The sequence below is a fragment of the Rana temporaria genome, chromosome 6 (genome assembly GCF_905171775.1).
Source record: "Rana temporaria chromosome 6, aRanTem1.1, whole genome shotgun sequence".
Lineage (NCBI taxonomy): Eukaryota > Metazoa > Chordata > Amphibia > Anura > Ranidae > Rana > Rana temporaria.
The window spans coordinates 34,530,421-34,551,623 of record NC_053494.1 but is presented as its reverse complement, the minus strand read 5'-3'; the positions used below and the strand labels follow the sequence as shown (position 1 = coordinate 34,551,623).

Here is a 21,203-nt window from a genome sequence, read left to right as displayed (position 1 = left end):
GGTGCCTGAATCTCCCTCAGGTAGTTTGCTTGTTTTAGGTCACTGACTGACAGGTTGCTGACATCCAACCTCTCAGTGTCCGGTCACCCTGATCCCCAATGAATTGTCCAGGCCCTGTTGGATTGCCTGCCTCTCTTGGCTCTCCTCAGGCTGACTCCTCACCGAACAGCTATCTCGCTTGGGATCTCTCCTCAGAACTTGGGAACATGGTCCCGGAACCAAGAACACCGCGTAGCATGTGCGCCACGGCCTGGTAGGCCAAATCGCCGGGGCCTGTGACGTGTGGTCACCCTGAAGGTGGGCGCCACACCCGGAACAAGATCCCCGCCTAATCGCGTCCGCTCCAAAAGTACCCTTCCCCAGCATGCCCCGCAAGGGAAAACCCCTCGCGATTGGCTGCTGGCAAGAGTCACTCCAGCCGGAACTCCACTGCCGCCACCTGTCCCCCCGGGGTGGAAAACCACCTCAGGAATACAGAATGAACCGACAGCACAGCCCAGCTAGAACAGAGGCCCAATTTGCACAAATCACTTGGATGAGAGCTAACTAACTCTCTCATCCCCCTCTGAATTTAAAATAGCACCTAGACTGAAAGTACACAGGCGCTACACATCCATGGGTGGCCAAGACTTCTGTGCAGAGAGCATACTCGCTGCTCGCTTCCAGAACACTGATTGTGCTGTCATAAACAGCTCTCTACTCTCTAGCCATGATGGGGACTGACCTCCAATCACGTGACCACTGTGACAGCCAACACAATGGCCACACGATCAGGAAGTCCCTTCTGTCCCCCTGGTGTAAAGACCCATTTAAAGCGACGGTGGAGCTAGACAGGAAGGGGTTAATGTTCTTTTAGTTCACCAGCTATAGAGACAGGATGGTAGCAAAATATGTCACGTTAGTGCAAACACTTACAGGGCAGAGGCGCCAGGGGCCCTAAACAATATATGCAGACAGGAACTCGTCCGTGCTGCACTGCGCTGTTCCCTGTACCAAGATAAGGAACCTTCATTCTCCGTATGTCATCATTTTCTACAGCATTACAGCAGGTTTCATTATCCCCTCTGGCCTGATGTTATGTTGTAACTTTTAGAAGTCACATTGCCATTCATTCCTAGGTACCCTATTAGATGGTGGGGGTTTAATATAGATCCGATGCGGCAATGGCATGTTTTAAATCTAGATGAGCTGATAAACGTGGCATCTCGTTTTTTTTTTTTCGGTCGTCTTTGAAAAGAGTTTAATCCTCTCACTGCAATGCAATGCAGGCTTCTGGGACAGTAACGAGATTAAAAGGCCTTGCTTCCCTATTCAATAAGTGCATTACATCTTTCTTATCTGTCACCCCATAGTGCCAGTCACAGCCCGAGATCCTAGGTAGAATCTTAACTCACAGTTTGTGCCTAACGCTGATAATTAAAAATCTATGGAGATTAAATTACATTTCCTGTTTTAATAATTGTATTTTAATATAACAGAGTAACATAGGAAGGCACATCTTGAGTTTGCAAGTTGCAAAACCATTCTCTACACCAGTGGTTCTCAATCCTTATTGACATCTGGGCCTGATAAATTCCCCCAAAACCTTTCATGCCACAATAGTAAAATAAATGAAATTATATATATATATATATATATATCATAGTTGCCAACATTGCAAAAAATAAATCCGGGACACTTTTTTGCATGTAGGCGGAGACTTGCTATAATTAGGGGGCGTGACATGACACTTGTGTCATCAGAGCCCCTCCACACTTGTGCCCCCCCCCCCGCACATTCCTTTCCCCACCATCGCCTGCTATAGATCTGTGTGAATAGCTTACCGGCCAAGTTAGAAGCCCCGCGACTCCCGCAACTCGACCAGAGTCCGTACCTGCACTAAGTCTGATGACTCTACAGGCCGGATAAAAGCACATAGCAGGCCGGATGATCAATCGTACCTCGGGGACCCATGAACTTTGCAGACCCATGAACTAGGTGGCGGCAGCGGCGGGTAGAGGAAGTTCGCATCCCATCCACTTGTTCATTGGATATCAGGGAGGGGCCGCCAAAAGAGAGAAGCCGATTGGCTGCCCCTCTCCTCTACACTGAACACAAGAGGACTATAGGAAACAACACAGTGGCGGCGGCGGCCATTTTGGTGTAGCCGTTGCCGTTTTTTGTCAAAAACATTTTTGAATCTCCCGGGACAAAGTCTCGGAAAAAAAATCGGGACAAAAACAACCCGGGACAAGGGTCCTTAATCCGTGAATGTCCCGGGATATCCGGGACTGTTGGCAACTATGATATATGTAGGGCCCTGCTCCCAAATGACTGGGCTCTATGTCAAATTTACTGGGTGTCTGACCCGATAAAGTGGCTCAGACTGTATGATTTTAACTAAATTGGCCTCTGTCCTGGCAGTGGCTGTGCCTGACAGAATTTTCCCACTTTTGCAGGTTGGTGTTGGAACACGGCAAACCATAGACTATTGAGTGTCTCTCCTCGGGAACAGCCCAGTGGGAGTGGTGCCCCGCTGTGCATGCCGGGGAGGGATACTTAAGGGGCAGACGCCATATTTTAGGGGTCCTTCGCTTCGTGGCCCTCCTGGCGCGAGGTATGTGTTGTGTGATTTCCAGCCCCGGGACCACGTTGGCCCGAGGCTGCATCTCTACAGTAGGCCCAGTTATGCTGACTGGGGCCTACGAATCAAGAGGGATCCCAAGCTGTCCATCTGAGTGAAGGAAGCTGAACTTAATGAAGTTACCTGGGGGAGGACCTGCCCTGGAAGAGACCAAGCAGAAGGCTTATGTCTCGGGATAGGCCTGGTGACCTACTCAAGTTGTCTTACAGTAAGACAACTACTCAAGTTGTCTTACAGTTTGCTGGGTCGGCTTAAAGGCTCTTTAACTGTATGGCTGGAAGTTCGGGGGTTACATCCTGTGGCAGAGAATTCCGGACTGTTCATTTGTTCCCAATCAGTCTGTGGCAGAGACTGTTATTGTTAGGAAGGAATAAGTTGTAGTGGAATGGGAAGGTCTCACCTTTCTTGGTGGATTCTTCATTGACTTATACCTCAGTGCACCAGGATGAGTGAGGCTGCAGCCAGGAGTGAGAAAAGGTCCTGGACTTTCAGCAGTTTCACCAATGAAGACAATGGATAAAATGCTATTATGTTGATTCCAGACATTACTCTGCGTCCATAAATGAAATATTAAACATGTAAAATTGTCAGCTAGAATTCTCTCTCCTTCTGTCCCCACCAGGTGGTTTTGGCAACACACCTTTCCAATGATGAACTGCTGGCTCTCAAAATCTTCACCAAGGACAACTATTACGTCAATGAGATCCTCAACGAGAGTCGAAAACTTCAGGAAGTTCGTAGTAGCCCATTCTGATACACCCATGTATATGGTGCCTTCAAGACAAAGGTAAGTGACTCTACCTTCTACTTATTTTGTGAGAGAGGTCGTGTTAAATGGTTATCCTCTCAAAATACTGCTATAAGGGACACCTACCTTTCTCACAATCTACCCAAGATTGCATAGAGATTAACTTAGTGAATAATTTCTATAACATTTAATTTCAATACTTTTTTTATTGTTGTTTGCATACAAAAAGATACAAAAAATGTTACACCATCGTGCATAGTATAAATAAGAAGGCCAGTATGGTGGCCTGAGTTTATGGGAGGAGCCCGGAGGGTATTTAAGCAGCCCACTCACACATGCTCTTTGTCGGTTCAGTGTGCGGTACTACACGTCACTGGGCCGACTCTTTCCAGCTCACCTCATGTCCGTGAGTCTGCGCATTCAATCGCATTCGACACCCTCCCGCCCTTCCCTTTTTCAGGGCACTTCTCAGCATATCCTTCTTCAATTAACTACCCATTACTTACCTTGGGTATGCCCCCTTTTCTTGGCATACTGATCAGACCACCAAGCCACACTTCAGGTCTATTTATGTTGTAAGTCTTGTCGCGTGTTTATGTAATCCACATCTCTCTCTCAGAGGGTAACGACCATAAAAAATACACAACCATACATTTTTCCCCGTTTTCTATAACATTGATCTTTCTTTCCTCTGTATAGGACAAGTAATCTTCGCCATGGAATACCTGAGTGGTGGAGACCTGATGGACTTCATAAAAGAAAGAGCACCACTAGATATTGCGACAATAAGGTAAGACAATGGGGTACCATAATAACAGGGATAGAGGTAGAATATAGTACAGGATTGTCCTAGATATGCGATTGCTGTGGGACTTTTCAGTAGATCTATCCTAGCAAAGCTCTCCCTTTATATGTACAATCACACACTGAGCAGACATCCCAAGCACCGGACATATCTTAGCAGGCCTCTAGTGAGACTGATTTTACCCTGAGAATGATCTGCCATGGTGTGTCTACAGATGTCGCAGTGTGTCCAAACGTTATTAAGCAGTTCATCCAATGGAAGCCTTCGAACTTCCATCTGATTGGGCAATCTGTAATTTATCTCCACTCATATTTACAAGCAATGATATTGTATGTAGGGCCTACAAAAATATGTATTTGATTTCTATCGAAAAGGTTCTTGTATAACATCATGTTTGCTAAAGTTAGTTTGTAAATGTAAAACATTTTTTGTACTTTTGGGTGGGGCGGGGAAGCTCTTTTTTTTTATTCCTGTTTTGTCCTTACATAGGCCAGCCATAGATGCATCAAAATTCAGCCGGTTCAGCAGGGACCAGACGAATTTTGATCCGTCTTTGGGCATGCTGGTTGTACTGAAGTTCACCGACTTCTGTACAACCAACCTTTTTTTTTTTTTTTTATTGCTATAGCCGCCAGCAGTGATCATTGTATTCTGACTGCTAGGAAACCTCCCACTGTCAAAATACAAAATCTCCGCAGGAGGGATTCATCAACACTGACTGAGTTGATGGGGAAAGTGAGCAATTCTCTTTCCTGCAAAATTGCTTAATGTATGGCCGGCTGTACAATCACATTCAATCATATTTTGCCCTTTTTACTTTTACAAAAAAATATTTGTGAGAATTTGTAAAGTGTATGTGCTACAAATTCATCAGCGATTTTAAATATCCATATAAGACTCTTTTATGTATTGTGCTAAATTCTGCCATTATTGATAATATTTTCTTTCAACATGATTTAGTTATAGTAAACATGAATGACTCTACCTGATAATTGTAGCGTTAGGATCATTTTTTTGTTATTTTTTGGCTTAGATTACCATACATAATGCTTACCATCAATCTTTTCTATGTCTCCATCAGATTCCTAACCGCAGAGATCCTTTGTGGCCTGCAAGTTCCTTCATAACCGGGGAATTGTACACCGGGATCTCAAACCAGACAACATTATGCTGGACAGCGTTGGACATGTGAGGATCGCGGACTTTGGCTTATCAGCAATAGGTGTGGGCTCCGACAAGGCCCTTTGTTTGGGGGAAACGTCGCACGACCGCACAATTGTCAGTTAAAGCGACGCCGTGCCGAATTGCAAAAAGTGCTCTAATCAGGAAGGGGGTAAATTCTTCCGGGGCTGAAGTGGTTAAGTGTAAATGTTATTTTTAATATACAGACAGAATTTAATAAAGCTCATTCCCATCCTCACCTCTTTTGTATTCTGTCGGCCTTTGGCCCCAGCATTCTTTTCCTCATCAAGTTGTATTGATGCGAAATAAAGATGTTAAAATCCGTGATTAGAGGTAAACAGTTTATATATAAAACAGTTTTGTGATGATAATCTTTTTAGTAGTCGTTTGGACTGAAATGACCGAAGATTGCAATCTAGGCGCTTCTTCTTGTCTTTTATAAGGCCTTTCTCATTACGCTTCCTTATTAGGTGTTCTGAAGCCAAGGATTGATTAACACATAAAGGCTATAATACGCTGTCATTGTCCCTGTGGAATACACTTTAGACTTTTATGATTAAACATTGATTCTGCTTTTTATGTGGCGGTGTAATATACTGTGACCTACATTCATCAAACTGTGATAAAGTAGAATTAAGCTTTAGATAAGGAGTTGGGACCATGGGATTGAAGAGATGTAAATCCTGAAAAATGACAGCCAAACTTTAGATTTCCATCTGCTGAAATTCAGCTCCTAAAAACTTATGGCCGTGGAGTAGATCCTGGGGGCCCCGATATAAAATGTGTCGGGACTCTCTGACGCGACACCTGCCATGCACGCACACACTCCTATAATAATAATAATAATAAAATGACAGCGTGCAAAGAAAGTCTCTTCTAAGTGCTAAATGCATAGGGGGATAGGGAGGTTATTTTCTAAAAGCAAATGGACTGTTGACTTTGTACTTTGCAAGGGAATTTTCCCCAGAGCTTAGTAAATGAGGTAATTTTTTTCTACATAGGGACACAGCATCGGTCACCTCCCCCAGTCAGTCCCCCTCCACACACAGTTAGAACACACCCAGGGAATAGATTTAACCTCTTCCTCACCCCCTAGTGTCAACCCCTTCCCTGCCAGTCACATTTATACAGTAATTAGTGCATTTTTATAGCACTGATCGCTGTATAAATGTGAATTTGGTCCCAAAATTGTGTCCGATATGTCCGCCGCAATATCGCAGGCCTGACAAAAAAATTGCAGATCGCGCCATTACTAGTAAAAAAAAAAAAAAATCATAAATCCATCCCCTAGTTTGTAGGCGCTATAACTTTTGCGCAAACCAATCAATACACGCTTATTGAGATTTTTTTTAAACAAAAATATGTAGAAGAATACGTATCGGCCTAAACCGAGGAAAAAAAAATTGGGATATTATTATAACATAAAGTAAAAAATATTGTGTTTTTTTTTTCAAAACGTTCTGTCTTTTTTTGTTTATAGCGCAAAAAATAAAAAAATCGCAGAGATGATCAAATACCACCAAAAGAAAGCTCTATTTGTGGGGAAAAAAATGATAAAAATATAATTTGGGTACAGTGTTGTATGACCGCGCAATTGTCATTCAAAATGCGTCAGCGCTGAAAGTTGAAAATTGGTCTGGGCAGGAAGGGGGTTTAAGTGCCCAGTAATGAAGTGGTTAAAACATTTTTTTTTGTTTATATATGTTTTTTAGCAGAAAGTCAAATGTTTTTTTTTTCTATATTGTCTGTCTTTTTTTGTTTATACATATATATATAGTGTGAGAGCGCGAAAATTGGCCTGGTTAGGAAGGGGGGAAGTGGTTAAAGCACAAAGTGCAATAAACTACAGCAGGCAGTCTGATTTTAGCATACTGCAATCAGTGAAATAGACGTTCTGATTGGTTGGTGTAGTTAACTGCACTTTGCTTCTCCTTAACAAACAGGTCTATTTATGTACAGGTGATATGTCTGACTATGACCCAGTGATGCGTTGATGCTGTCAAAAGGCTTTTGCTGACTGCAGCTTGCTGCCATCTCTGTACATTTGCTCCACATAAACAGTCTTATCTGATTTTATATTCTTACATCAGCACTATCTCCAATGAGCTATAATTGGGAAATAAACCTTAATATGTTGGAATGGGCTACCTCTGGATCATGGCATCTTTATTTTACTTAGTGAGCAATTGTTTTTAAAGTGAACCTAGCATTAGTTATATGTATTCATGCTAAGTGCATGCATTCTAAGTAATGTGTAAGTGTAATGTGTAAGTGTAAAACTACTGCTATTTATTATCTCTCGCAGATATCACAGGCAGCACACCCCCTGACAATGCCTTCATCTGTTTTTTTTTTTTTTTTTTTCTTCAAAAGGATGACACCATCTTTGTTGAAGCACTGGACAGCTCAGAGATGTCACTTTCAGAGAGACCAGCTGACCAGGGAGGAGACTGGGAAAATGCTTCCTCCTGCCTGCAGCAGACCGATGGTATCCAAGGCAAAGTCACTCGGCTAGAGCTCAAGGACTTCTTTTTAAAGGTGCTATATAAGTCACCACTGTCTCCACGGCTCCATATTCTTTGGAAAAGTGACGAGTTAGTCACGATACGCATGAGGACAGGAGAGCCGTGGTGACATCACTTCCGGGTACGGCCAAACCTGGAAGTATTGCTTTACAACACTGTAATTTTTATGCTGTAACTACTCTACTGAAATGTGAGTTTTTTTACTATGAATAAAATTGTCATTTTTTATGAATTACTAGACCAGTGGTCTCCATACTTTTAAAGCAAACGGCCAGTTTACGGTCTTTCAGACTTCAGGGGGGGCAGATACTGACCAGTTGGGGTAGAAAATGCCCCAGGGCCGAGCATCAGTGAGAATAAACATGGCCCCAGTGTTGGTGGGCAGTAGGAGGAGTAATAGTGCTCCATCATTGCTATTGGTCTAAGAAATAGTGCCCCATTGTTGGTGCCATTGGGAGGAATAGTGACTCATATCATTGGGAGCAATACTGCCCCAAGGGCCGGATGAAGGCTAGCAAAGGGCCACATCCGGCCCTCGGGCCGCAGTTTGGAGACCCCTGTACTAGACTATGGAGTGCCTATTTATCCCTATATGTGCCTGTCTGAGATATTAAAAAGCAGGAGGTGGGATCGATAGAGTGGAGGGACCTCTTAAAGGATTATAACAGAAAGGCTTGTCTATGAGGCCCTGTACACACGATCAGTCCAAACTGATGAAAACGGACTGAAGTTCAGTTTCATCGGTTCACAGACTGATGGTCTGATGTGCGTACTCACCATCAGTTAAAAAAACGTTTGTGTCAGAACGCAGTGACGAAAAACACAACGACTTGCTGAAAAAAACAAAGTTCAATGCTTCCAAGCATGCGTCGACTTGATTCTGAGCATGCGCGGGTTTTGAACCGATGCTTTTGTGTACTAACCATTGGTTTGGACCTATCGGTCCGCGGTCCATCAGTCCGATTTTAAAGCAAGTTCTGAAACTTTGGACTGAAGGACAAAAGACTGATGGGGCCGTACACACTGGAGAGCACTGGAGGATCAGCACTTGCACTTTTTGAATATCACTGAAACTGAAATTGTATTGTTTCCGAATCGCACTTTTGTGGACTTTTTTGGGCACATTGCTGTGGATCACTGATAGAAATTTTCCAGCAGAACGAACTGCATCTGCACATGCTGTGTGTTTTTTGAATTTGCTCTTAAGACTGTGTTTTTTTTCTGCACTGTACTTTATACTATTTATACTATTTTAGTATTTTTTTTAATAATATTTATTTATTTTGTGTATTTTCTACTTTTCTACCAATTTTTTTTGCCCTACGGCTATTTATTCTTATTTTTAGTTACTTACCTACACGGGTATTACACACTGGATTAGATTTTTTTCACTGAGGATTGTTGCACTTGATATCTCAATTGCACTTTAATAAGAAGTTCTATTTTTTACCACATATCATTGAAGATCCATGCACTTTATATATTTAATCTTTAATTTGTATTTATTAGTTTACACACACAGCTCTCGGTTCTCGCTCTATAACTTTGTTTTTTCCAACTTCATCATTAAAATGACGTTGCCCACACACAATCGTTTTAAAAAAATGCTCTAGCAAAGCGCGGTGACGTACAACACGTACAACGGCACTATAAAGGGGAAGTTCCATGCGGATGACGCCACCCTTGGGGCTGCTTTAGCTGATTCCGTGTTAGTAAAAGACGATTCGCGCTTTTTTGTCTGTTACAGCGTGATGAATGTGCTTACTCCATTACGAACGGTAGTTTTACCAGAACGAGCGCTCCCGTCTCATAACTTGCTTCTGAGCATGCATGGGTTTTTCATGTCGTTTTAGCCCACACACGATCATTTTTTACAACCCGAAAAACGACATTGTTTAAAACGACGTTAAAAAATGCAGCATGTTCGATCATTTTAAATGACGTTTTTGAAAAACAACGTTTTTTTCATGCCGAAAAATGATCGTGTGTACGCGGCATAAGACTATGTTCAGACTTCGATCATGTGTAGCCCCATCGGAGCTTTTTCATTGGAAATTCCGATGAATTCCATCAGAGTTTAGATATAGAACATGTTCTTTTTTTTCCAATGTGATTTGGCCGGGCAAAAGCCCGATTGTGTGTACGCGGCATAAGACTAGAACTAAATCGAAATTTGCTGCCAAAATTAACACTGGTTGCCAGTATCCTCTGAATGGTTCTAAAGATCAACCTGCAAAAATGGCGGACAGTGATTGCCTGGCATAGACCAGTCCTTTCTGTAACCCACTGCAAGCAAGGAGACACACAGCAGAGGGTGAGAGGTAAAAAATAAAAATAAAAAATGACAGGGCGCTATACGGAAGTGCTATGGCAAACCTTTCTATCCAAAGGTAAATTTTTCCTGCATTATTTTATGATAAAATTTAAAAATGCATCCTATGCATTAAGGTGAAAAAACACCTGCCAGTGACCAGCCCCCTAACCCCCCCCCCCCCCATTTTACTTAGGTGAGAAAGCCGCCGCTCCAGGTGAGCACCTCCAGGCAATCACTGTCTGATCAGGAACCAGGTGGGTGCTGGCAATGCACAGGACATGCGAATGTCCTGTGCATTGCCAGCACCCACCTGGTTCCTGATCAGACAGTGATTGCCTGGAGGTGCTCACCTGGAGCGGCGGCTTTCTCACCTGTTTATCGTTTTGGACTTTGCATCCACCCGACTGCCAGCTCGGTCTGCACTCATCGGCTTGTCTGGCTCCTTCTCCGGCCACCGTCCGGACTACAACTCAGAACCACAGCTCATCTATGGAAGACACTATGCCCGCAACAGCAGCAACAGAATCGGGTTACAGTAGAACCCTTAAATCTTCTCTGGATAACCCATTGAGAACACAGCCACCGATATCTACGTCGATTATGGGTGAGGATAATAATATTCCACTATTGTCCATGTTCAGGAAATTGGAATCCCTCATGGCCAAGGAAATTAAATCGTACTGGGACACACATTTTTTATCTGAATACATCACCTTGGCCCAGATTCCTCGGGGTTTAAGGATTAAAAAATTCCCCTCATCCGAATTGTTTGATGATGCTCTCAAAAAAGAGTGGACTGATACGCTCAGCAATTGTTCCTTGAAGTTGATGGATATTCTCATGAGATCCAATCAAATGTCAATTGACAAACTACAGATGGATATGGCTTCCTTACAAAAGGAGCTCACACCACTTCAGACCCACACAGACTTTTCCTCACTTGACGGACATCTCAATAAAAGACTTGACAAGCTGGAAAGGTCTGTGATTGACACGAAAAGGGGCAAGATGAACAGGGACAACACTGACTACGAGAGTGGTAAGGTGTATGTGTGGAAAAAAACACATTTCCAAACCAATCGTCCCCGCAGAAATCGTACCAAAACGGTCGGCTTCTCTGAGCCTGAATCAGAATACGCCTATGACACTATAGGCACTACGGGATCAGACTCATCCCCTGAAGGTATCACCGCATCGGCCACACGGTCTTCTAATATGGACACTCGCAATCATCCACACCCTTACTCGTCCGACAAACCAGCAAAGAAGAAAACTTCCCTTTTAAGAAAACACGAAGGGGGGGGAAGCGACACCAAGGTTCCAAAACCCCATTATACCCTCCGAGGTCGACTGAAGCAATAGTTTCTAATGTCCTGAATACGTCAAGCAGATCTTTTACTCCTGCAGAGACCGCTCTACTTTCTAAAGGACTGAACTTTTGCCCAACAACCCACTTCAATCTCTTTGGGACTATACTGGATGTGAACAGATTTTCTCGAGCCCTTACCTTAAAGAAACACTTTCTTTCGTCTACATCAGAGGACTTGTCTGTTTCTCCTGGCGGCCCGACTATTGGTGAGTCTGTGCTTCTCCCCATTTTATTTCCAGAGGTCTGTGCCTTACAGGACCTCACTGATCTGGCTATTGAGTCTGATCCTCACCCCATTGATCCCACTGATGACGTTAGTCATATTCCTTTTAAGTTACGTTCAGAATTTTACCCGGTGGGATCTAGGGGTAAGGATCTTGACCTGTTCCAAAAACTTGTGGAGAGAGACCTCACTCACCTCTCACGGACTTGCCACCAGAAACAAGGTGGTTGTAATTTGTCTAGCGAGGAATTTGAGGCTTTGAAAACCCTCAGTAACGATAAAGATATTGTCATACGTAATTCAGATAAAGGGGGTACGGTGGTTGTTCTAGATTCATGCACATACCGTAATGAGGCTTTAAGACAACTATCTGATATTGACACATATTCTCCCCTTAGATCTGACCCCACCACCATTTTCAGGGGAGAGCTCAGCATGCTTTTGGATCGTGCGGTACAGGCAGGTATTTTTACCGCTAAAGAACGGGATTTGTTCATTCCTGTCAACCCAATCATGCCTATCTTTCACCATCTGCCGAAAATCCACAAGGGTCTGTGTCCACTTGTCGGCAGACCCATAGTGGCAGGCATAGGTTCATTGAATGAACGATTGGGTGATTGGGTTGACAGTCAACTGCAACCCCTGGTTCTGGGACTTCCAGGTCACCTCCGGGATACCAAGGACCTTCTTAACAAGTTGCATGACTTCACATGGACAGCTGATCACAGGTGGATCAGCTGTGATGTTACGAGTCTGTACTCCAGTATCCCCCATCATTTGGGCATCGAAGCAGTGAGAACGTCCCTGAGGGATTCGGGTAAGTTCTCCCTGGTTCTACAGGAATTCATATGTCAAGCCTTGGAATACCTTTTGAAGCACAACTTCTTCATGTTTGACGGGGACTGCTACCTCCAAAGATGCGGGGCCTCTATGGGAGCCAAATTTTCTCCCTCTCTCGCCAACCTCTACATGGGTTGGTGGGAAAGGTCCCGCATTTTTGGATGTGGTAGTCCCCGTCGCTTGGACACTGCGTTTTACGGTCGCTATATAGATGACCTGCTGTTCATCATCAATGACAGCAGTGTCGACCTGGATTATTGGTTGGCTTATTTGAATGACAACAGTTTAAATTTGAAATTTACGGGAGTTTTGCAGTCCACCTCCATTGAGTATTTGGACGTGCGACTGACAGGCATTGATGGCAGGATCACCACCAGCCTATACCGCAAGAGGACCGCAGGGAATGCGGTTCTACGGGCGGATTCCGCACATCCTGGCCACACCATCAATGCGGTCCCATATGGCCAATTTCTCAGGCTCAGGCGTTTGTGCAGTTCACCTGAGAATTTCTCCTTGGAAGCCGCTGAGATGTCAAATAGGTTTCTGGACAGGGGCTATCCCGTCAAAGTTATCAATAAGGCTCTGGCTAGAGCCAGTACTATATCTAGGGATTCCCTCCTAGGTCATGTCCATCATAAAAACAAGAATACCTCTGACACCCAGTATATTGATGTCCCTGTTTTTTCCACACCGTACAGCACTGAATTCAACAAGGTTAAATCCATTGTGAATAAATATTTACCTGTACTGTACGGCGACATTGGGTATCAACATATCTTGGAGAAAGGCATCAGAACTGTGTCCCGTAGAGCTCCCACCCTGGGCAGTAAACTGTCCCCCAGCCTCTTTCTGAGCCATAATACCAACGCGAATTGGCTTCAGTTTCAAGGCACTTTTAAATGCGGTGCTAATGGCTGCAGGTATTGCAAATTGATCAAAACGGGACAACATGTCCACTCTCATTCCAGTGAAAAGAGCTTCCCTATTAAACCCTATTAATTGTAACACTATATTTGTCGTATATGTGATCGCCTGCAGCATTTGCAAACTTCAGTACGTGGGTCGTACCACCCGCAGACTGAAGGATAGGCTGCGCGATCACTTATATGACATCTCCAAAGATCATGACACCAATGTGGCCAGGCACTGGAATACTGTACATTCCAAGGACCTGTCCAGTTTCACCGTCCAGGGTGTGGAAAAGATCACCACACCTTTTAGAGGGGGGGATAGGTTCAAAAGCCTCTGCAAAAGAGAAGTGTTTTGGATATTCTCGCTCCACACGAGAATTCCTAGGGGGCTTAACTTTGAGTGGGACGTGTCCCACTTTTACGACTGATTAGTCGTGGTCACCCTTGCATTATACTACAGGTATTATTTTCATCAGGGATCCATGCATTTATGGGTATTGTGCCTCCACAGACCCTCTTTGGTACCCAGTAACTTGGTCACCTTTTTTTGGGGTCTATTTATTCTTTAGTGTGTCCATGATGCATGGGTCATTGTATTTGCAAGGAGTCTATACCATATTGGATGTGTGTCTAGTTTCATATACACATGCTTTTTACATATACTATTGGTCTTTACCCTGGCAGGTTTATATGATTTATATGATTTACTTTATACTAGCACATCCACCTTGGGACCACATATGTCATTTATCGACCTCTATACATGGTTTACCTACATCCTAAGATTGGTCTCATCGGGATCTAACTGTGGCTTAAACTGTTTTAATCGGTATCCAGATTTTTCACATATATGCAGTCTCTGCATATTATTGGATTTTAAGGGTTCCACTCCAATATACTTTTTTACTTGTTTTTACCTATAAATGTAAAATGAAATTTTTTTTTTTATATATTTTCAATCCTTTTTTAATGTTTTAGAAACTCTACTAGTTTCAGGGTTCATGGGTATTTTGTTCCTTTTACCTTTATGTATATGGTCTACACATTCTCTGTGTCATGTTGTAGTCGCTTGGTCGACTTCTGTTTACAAATACACAGACTTGAGTGTCTGATTTTGTTCATGCCTATATCTATACATATATATCTACAGGATACTATATCACTTCAGTGATGTACCCCACTGAATCTTGTCACTGGGTTTGTTTCGTTTTTACATCACTTTTATCACTTATATACACACACATAATCGCTTACTTTCCAATATTCGATTATTTATCACTTATCTCTCTTCATATATCACTTATATTCGAATATTTATTAATTTAATTTTTTTACCACATTTAATGCTTAACAGAATATTTTATTCACTTTTCATTTAATATTCTCTCATCATTATTCTCCCCTATAGTTTGCTTTTGCGTTAACACAAAATAACACTTCACATGTCCAAACCAGTGTCCACTTGTACGCCCTATGTGGAGTTTCTTCACAGTTTACATTATGAGACTCTCTTTAACCTCCCTGGCGGTATGATTCTGTCAGAAAAAACATGCTAAAAGCGGTACCATTATTTGCAAGGAAATTTGGCGTTTTATATTGTAGGTCTGTAATTTTTAGAAATAACTCACTTAAATCTGACCAAACAAGCTTCTAATAGGCATCCCGGGTATGACATTTTTTTAAAAACAAAATTATAAATTATAATATAATAAATAATTATAAATAATTATAACAAATAATAATATAATTATAATAAAAATTATTCAATAATGTAATCAAATCAAAATCACTGAAATTTGCTCAGTTGCAGAATTGTTGCTGTCATTATTTTTTTTTTTTTATGACGAATTTCCCCACAAATCGCTATCGCACAATTCTGCAAGTGATTATAATTTATTATCGCTGTTTTTTAGCTGATCTAAAACTATTTTTGACATAAAGGGACAATCTACAGTTTGCAGGGAGAAAGAAACGTTTTTATTATATAAAATGACATGCATGACACAGGACAGACCACTAGGGACGGGGGGGTGTGTTTTTTTTACATACAGTACTGTAATCTATAAGATTACAGTATACTGTATGTAAGGTGTTTGTTTACTTTTTTGAATTTGGCGCCGTTCTCCGTCCCCGTGCGTCGTAACGTCGCAGGGAACGGAGATCGGCGTCACACGGAGGCACTGTGTGAATCGAGCGAGGTCCCACTCGCTCACACAGCGCGGTGGCATCGCTGGATCCAGGGACAAGGTAAGTAACTTGTGCCTGTGGATCTAGCGAGGCAAGCCCGTGACTGACACGGGGTTACCGCTCGCAGCAGGAAAATCTAACCCCGTGTCAGACTCGGGAAGACCGCCAGGCAGGTTAACTATTGGCACGTCACTATATAGAAATATATTTTTCTTCACATTATATGTCATCATTATCATTTATTGTCTAACCACTACACATTCACACTTGTGTCTACTTTATGTCAGACTGACATGTATCTATTTGTGTCACAAGTGGTTATATTTTATATGTATTTTAATGCTTTTCATGCAACGTCCATTCACGGTTTGTCTGCTCATTAGCAGAAAGCATACCTTCTTTATTTGTGACATCCATGATTGGGTTTTCATGTGTTGTTGGTTTGGTTCACTGATCCCCTCCACATGTGCTGGGTATCCCTTGATTATCTGGAGCCAATCACATGTGGGGTGGGACTAATAGGGGGAGTGTCATTATGCGTGTGTATGTATATATATTTGAAATCTTTTTGTTCATTGTTAGCTATGATTAAGCATTGAAAGGCAATGCGAAACGCGTCAGCCATTTTCCCGTTTGTTTGCTGAATGTATGCTGTGCATTTTTCCATTATTAAAGAGCACATTTTTTGGAGTGCGGCTGTCCATCGTTTTCTCTATTCGCATGCCCCATTTTACTTAACTGAGCCCTGTAGTTCCCTTGGCAGGGATGTGATGTCCCTCTCTCCACGGGGTCCTGGCTCTTGATTGGATAGATTGATAGCAGCGCAGCCATTGGCTCTCGCTGCTGTCAATCAAATCCAATGATGGCGCCCCGGTGGGCGGGACTGAGTCATACATTCAGTGGCTATAGATGCCGAATGCTGGACTCAGGAGTGCGCCCACAAGGTAACCCCCCAGGAGACCGCTTCTCCTAGGGGGTTATCTGATGCAGGGAGGAGCTGCGAGAGCCGCTGAGGAACCCCAGAAGTCGGTGTTCGGGGCCACTCTGTGCAAAACTAACTGCACAGTGGAGGTAAGTATGACATGTTTGTTAATTAAAAAAAAAATTATAATTGAAGCTTTACAATCGCTTTAAGACCCGATTGGCCGAGAGGAGAAGTGACCAAATTGTCCGGGAGCAGAAGTAGAGGGGTAGCTGCTGAGGAGGAGATGCAGAGGAAAGTCGCTGAAGCTGCCCACGACCTTGATAGGGTAAGTGTGGGACTGGTGGGCGGACAAGAGAGCAACAGGGGGGTTTGATCGCCAATTGACTGAGCAACGGGGGTGGGGGGTATGATTGATTGACTGCCTGGGGCGGGGGGGATTTGGTTTGTTTGCCGCCACCCCCCAAAAATGAAGCACCGGCCAGCACTGGTTACTTTGCATTTACTTTTTGTTTGCGGTTCAGTCCCCTTCCAAAAATAAATGAAAAATCAGCATCTACAAATACTGTAGCTGCTGACTCTTAAGAAAAGGACACTTACCTGTCCAGGAATCCAGCTGTGTCCTCACCCAGACCGGTTCTTTGCCAGTCTTTGGATCCCCAATGTCACCAGGGCCGGCCTTTAGGGTGTGCGAGCTGTGCGGCCGCACAGGGCGCTATGGGCAACAGGGGCGCTGTGCGGCCATTCAGAGGCGTAATAAGGGGGGGCGAGCCGCCCCCGGGTACCACACACTGGGGGGGTGTCAGACCGGCACCCCCTCCACGATTGTATAACACCAGCGGTGGCACTCGCACTGAAGGGAGAGCTGCACTGAACGGGGGGGTGCACTGAACGGGGGGCTGCACTGAATGGGGGGGCTGCACTGAACGGGGGGGCTGCACTGATATGAAATATTTGTTTCCTCTCTGTGTATGTTTAGGTGACCAGGGGGCGAGGGGTGAAGATGGAGGGGTGGCGCCACAGGATTAGCTCGCACAGGGCGCCTGAACACCTAAAGCCGGCCCTGAATGCCACCATAGTAATTGTGGGAATCCGGCTGTGAATTGGGTACCTATCAAAACCAGATACCCACTCCCCACATAAAAAAATATCCAAAAGTTGAAGTAGAAAAGTGGAACTTCCCCTTTTGGGTTAAATTCTGCTTTAATATGGAGATCAAAGGGGTGACCTTTGATCTGCATATGATGTCAGCTGAAGCATACTTACAAGTAATAAAAAAAAGATTTTTTTCAATTTAAACTTCCTATTTAACCCCTTCTTAATCCTTATTAGCCCTATTTAACTCCTTCATCCCCTTCTCCTCTTAGCAATTTTTTTGCTATTATTTTTTATTTCTTTTTTTAACCATTACTATTTCTTGATTTTTTGTTGTTGTTTTTCTTTTCTATTAGCATTACATTATAATAATCTTTCATTTGTAGTTCGTTTTGCAATGCTTTGTACCAAAAACATAATTGCAGTGCCATTATAAACGGGACACATTCTAAAATGCATGCTTTTTATCTACTGCAACTCTTATTTTTATTTTTTTTAACTAACACTGATCAAAGTAAAAAAAAGTGCATTTTTACATCAAAACAATCTTACCAAGGGAAAGCTTTGTTTATCTTGAAAAGAAACAATATATGTATTACTTTGTTATCTTAAGTAATGACAGTTATCACAGAAAAACAGGCCCATAGCAGAAATGTAAAAAAAAAAAATCTAAAATTGCTGTGATTTATAAAGGTTATATGAGTTCAGAAGATAAATGGTTAAGGAAAAAAATAATAATAATTGAACATACGTTATCCTCCTCTTTAAAGGTAAAATGTACCCACTCTGCACCGCAGGGGATAAAACTAAGCTCTGTCAAAATTGAAAGTGATTGTGAACAATCACCTTGTAAAAAAACCCATTCAGTGTAAAATGGAAATGAAAAGCAAAACATTTGTGTATAGATACTTAGCTAGATTCAGATAGACTGGCTTAATTTTGAGGCGGCGTAGCGTATCGCATATACGCTACGCCGCCGTAAGTCAGAGAGGCAAGTGCTGTATTCACAAAGCACTTGTCTCCTAAGTTACGGCGGCGTAGCGTAAATGGGCCGACCTAAGCGCGCCTAATTCAAATGAGGTACAGGGGGGCGTGTTTTATGTAAATAACTCGTGACCCGACGTGATTGACGTTTTTAACGAACGGCGCATGCGCCGTCCGTGGACATATCCCAGTGTGCATTGCTCCAAAGTACGCCGCAAGGACGTATTGGTTTCAACGTGAACGTAAATTACGTCCAGCCCCATTCACGGACGACTTACGCAAACGACGTAAAATTTTCAAATTTCGACGTGGGAACGACGGCCATACTTAACATTGGCTAGGCCAGCTATTTGTTCGACTAACTTTACGCCGGAAAAAGCCTTACGTAAACGATGTAAAAAAATGCACCGGGCGCACGTACGTTTCTGAATCGGCGTATCTAGCTCATTTGCATATTCTACGCCAAACTCAACGGAAGCGGCCAGCGTAAATATGCACCCTAAGATACGACAGCGTAGGAGACTTACGCCGCTCGTATCTTAGCCTTATTTAAGCGTATCTGGTTTCCAGAATACGCTTAAATTTACGACGGCGTAGATTCAGAGTTATGCACCCCTCTCATCTACATACCACCCACCCCCATAATTTTTTATTTTTAGTAGGGGAGTGGATCTTGGGTGGGACTTCCCACACTTTTTTCCCCAGGACTTGACCACCTGCCTCTCCATTGATAAAAATACAAGGCTTCCTGTGAATGGCTGAGAGCTAATTTCCTTCTGGCAACAGATGGGAATTATCCATACAACTGCATCAATCATGTTGGGCTAAATATTTGGAATCAGAAAAAGAAAAATTGCGCTAATCAATTGTAAATTAAGTGAATTAATGAGGAGGCTGCAATAGCGTGAACTAACACAAAACAAATAAAAAAGAAAGAAAAATTGCGCCAACCAATATTAAATTAATATAGACAGTGAAGTCCTTTGTGCCTTCTAACAGTGAGGCACAAAAAGAGTGTGCACTAAAAAAGTGCATAAGTAATAAACAAATGGTGAACAAAGAGTCCAATAATAAAGTCCATAGACTGAATTCAGTCTATGGACTTTATTATTGGACTCTTTGTTCACCATTTGTTTATTACTTATGCACTTTTTTAGTGCACACTCTTTTTGTGCCTCACTGTTAGAAGGCACAAAGGACTTCACTGGGCTAAATATTTCTCAGCCATCCACAGGAAGCATTGGGCCGGATTCAGCAAGGATTTACGCCGGCGTATCTATAGATACGCCGCGTAAATTCAAAGCTGTGCCGGCGTATCTTCTTTCTGTATTCAGAAAGCAAGATACGCCGACATTAGCCTAAGATCCGACTGGCGTAAGTCTCTTACACCTTCGTATCTTAGGGTGCATATTTACGCTGGCCGCTAGGTGGCGCTTCCGTCGTTTTCGGCATAGAATATGCAAATGACCTAGATATGCCGATTCACAAATTTACGTACGCCCGACGCTATTTTTTTACGTCGTTTACGTTAGGCTTTTTCGGCGTAAGATTGCTCCTGCTATTATGAGGCGTACGCAATGTTAAGTATGGACGTCGTTCCCGCGTCGAATTTTGAATTTTTTACGTCGTTTGCGTAAGTCGTTCGCGAATAGGGCTGGACGTAATTTACGTTCACGTCGAAACCAATGACGTCCTTGCGGCAAACTTTGGAGCAATGCACACTGGGAAATTCCACGGACGGCGCATGCGCAGTTCGGGAAAAACGTCAATCACGTCGGGTCACCAAGAATTAACATAAAACACGCCCCCTCATCCTCATTTGAATTACGCGCGCTTACGCCGGCCCCATTTACGCTACGCCGCCGTAACTTAGGAAGCAAGTGCTTTGTGAATACAGCACTTGCCTCTCTGACTTACGGCGGCGTAGCGTAAATACTTACGCTGCGCTGCCGTAACAATGCGCGCCCCTACCTGAATTCGGCCCATTGTATTTTTTATCAATTAATACAAAGAAAGCTTTCTCAGATTGGCTGAGGTGGAGAGGCAGGCATATGACATCACAATTTCCACCTCAGCCAATCAGCAGAAGCTTGATTAAATACAAGACTTCCGCTGCAATTTTGCTTTTGCAACAGATGGGGAAGTCCCCATACCACTGTGATAACACAGTGCTGTATACTGTATGTGGCTGATGATATATACAGTTTATACAGCGGTGACAGGGGGCACATCTGTTAGTAAAGGAAATAGTTTGTGAACTAGTCATGGAAAATGTGTGTCGCTCAGGCTACAAGGGAAAGCAATCCTGTTTCCACCATTGTGAGTACAGGCCAGGGAAGGAGCTCATCTCAGCTCCAAACAACTGTTGGGCAAAGGATAGATCCCATGAAGCCACACATCAATGCAGACCCAATGGTATTGGAATGAATGGCAGTCTCAGCCTGGACTTTTGCCAGGCCATGCCCCCAATGTGGT

At 43.2% G+C, this 21,203-nt stretch overlaps 1 protein-coding gene and 1 long non-coding RNA gene across 2 annotated transcripts in view; one reads left to right on the top strand and one right to left on the bottom strand.

Annotated features, from left to right (window-relative positions):
- The window catches only part of LOC120944390 (heparan sulfate glucosamine 3-O-sulfotransferase 2-like), a 79,365-nt gene extending 75,979 nt beyond the window's left edge, over positions 1-3,386 (bottom strand). The window contains exons 1-2 of the mRNA XM_040358448.1: positions 3,264-3,386; positions 3,024-3,173 (exon numbers count right to left, since the gene is read on the bottom strand). Of these exons, the coding sequence (XP_040214382.1) occupies positions 3,024-3,173; positions 3,264-3,386 (273 nt within the window). The remainder of the gene's footprint in view (positions 1-3,023; positions 3,174-3,263) is intronic.
- Positions 3,387-4,079: 693 nt separating this feature from the next.
- Positions 4,080-5,919, top strand: LOC120942621. Its single transcript, XR_005750202.1, has 2 exons — positions 4,080-4,161; positions 5,258-5,919. It is a non-coding gene; the product is annotated as an uncharacterized LOC120942621 (long non-coding RNA).
- Positions 5,920-21,203: the final 15,284 nt, after the last annotated feature.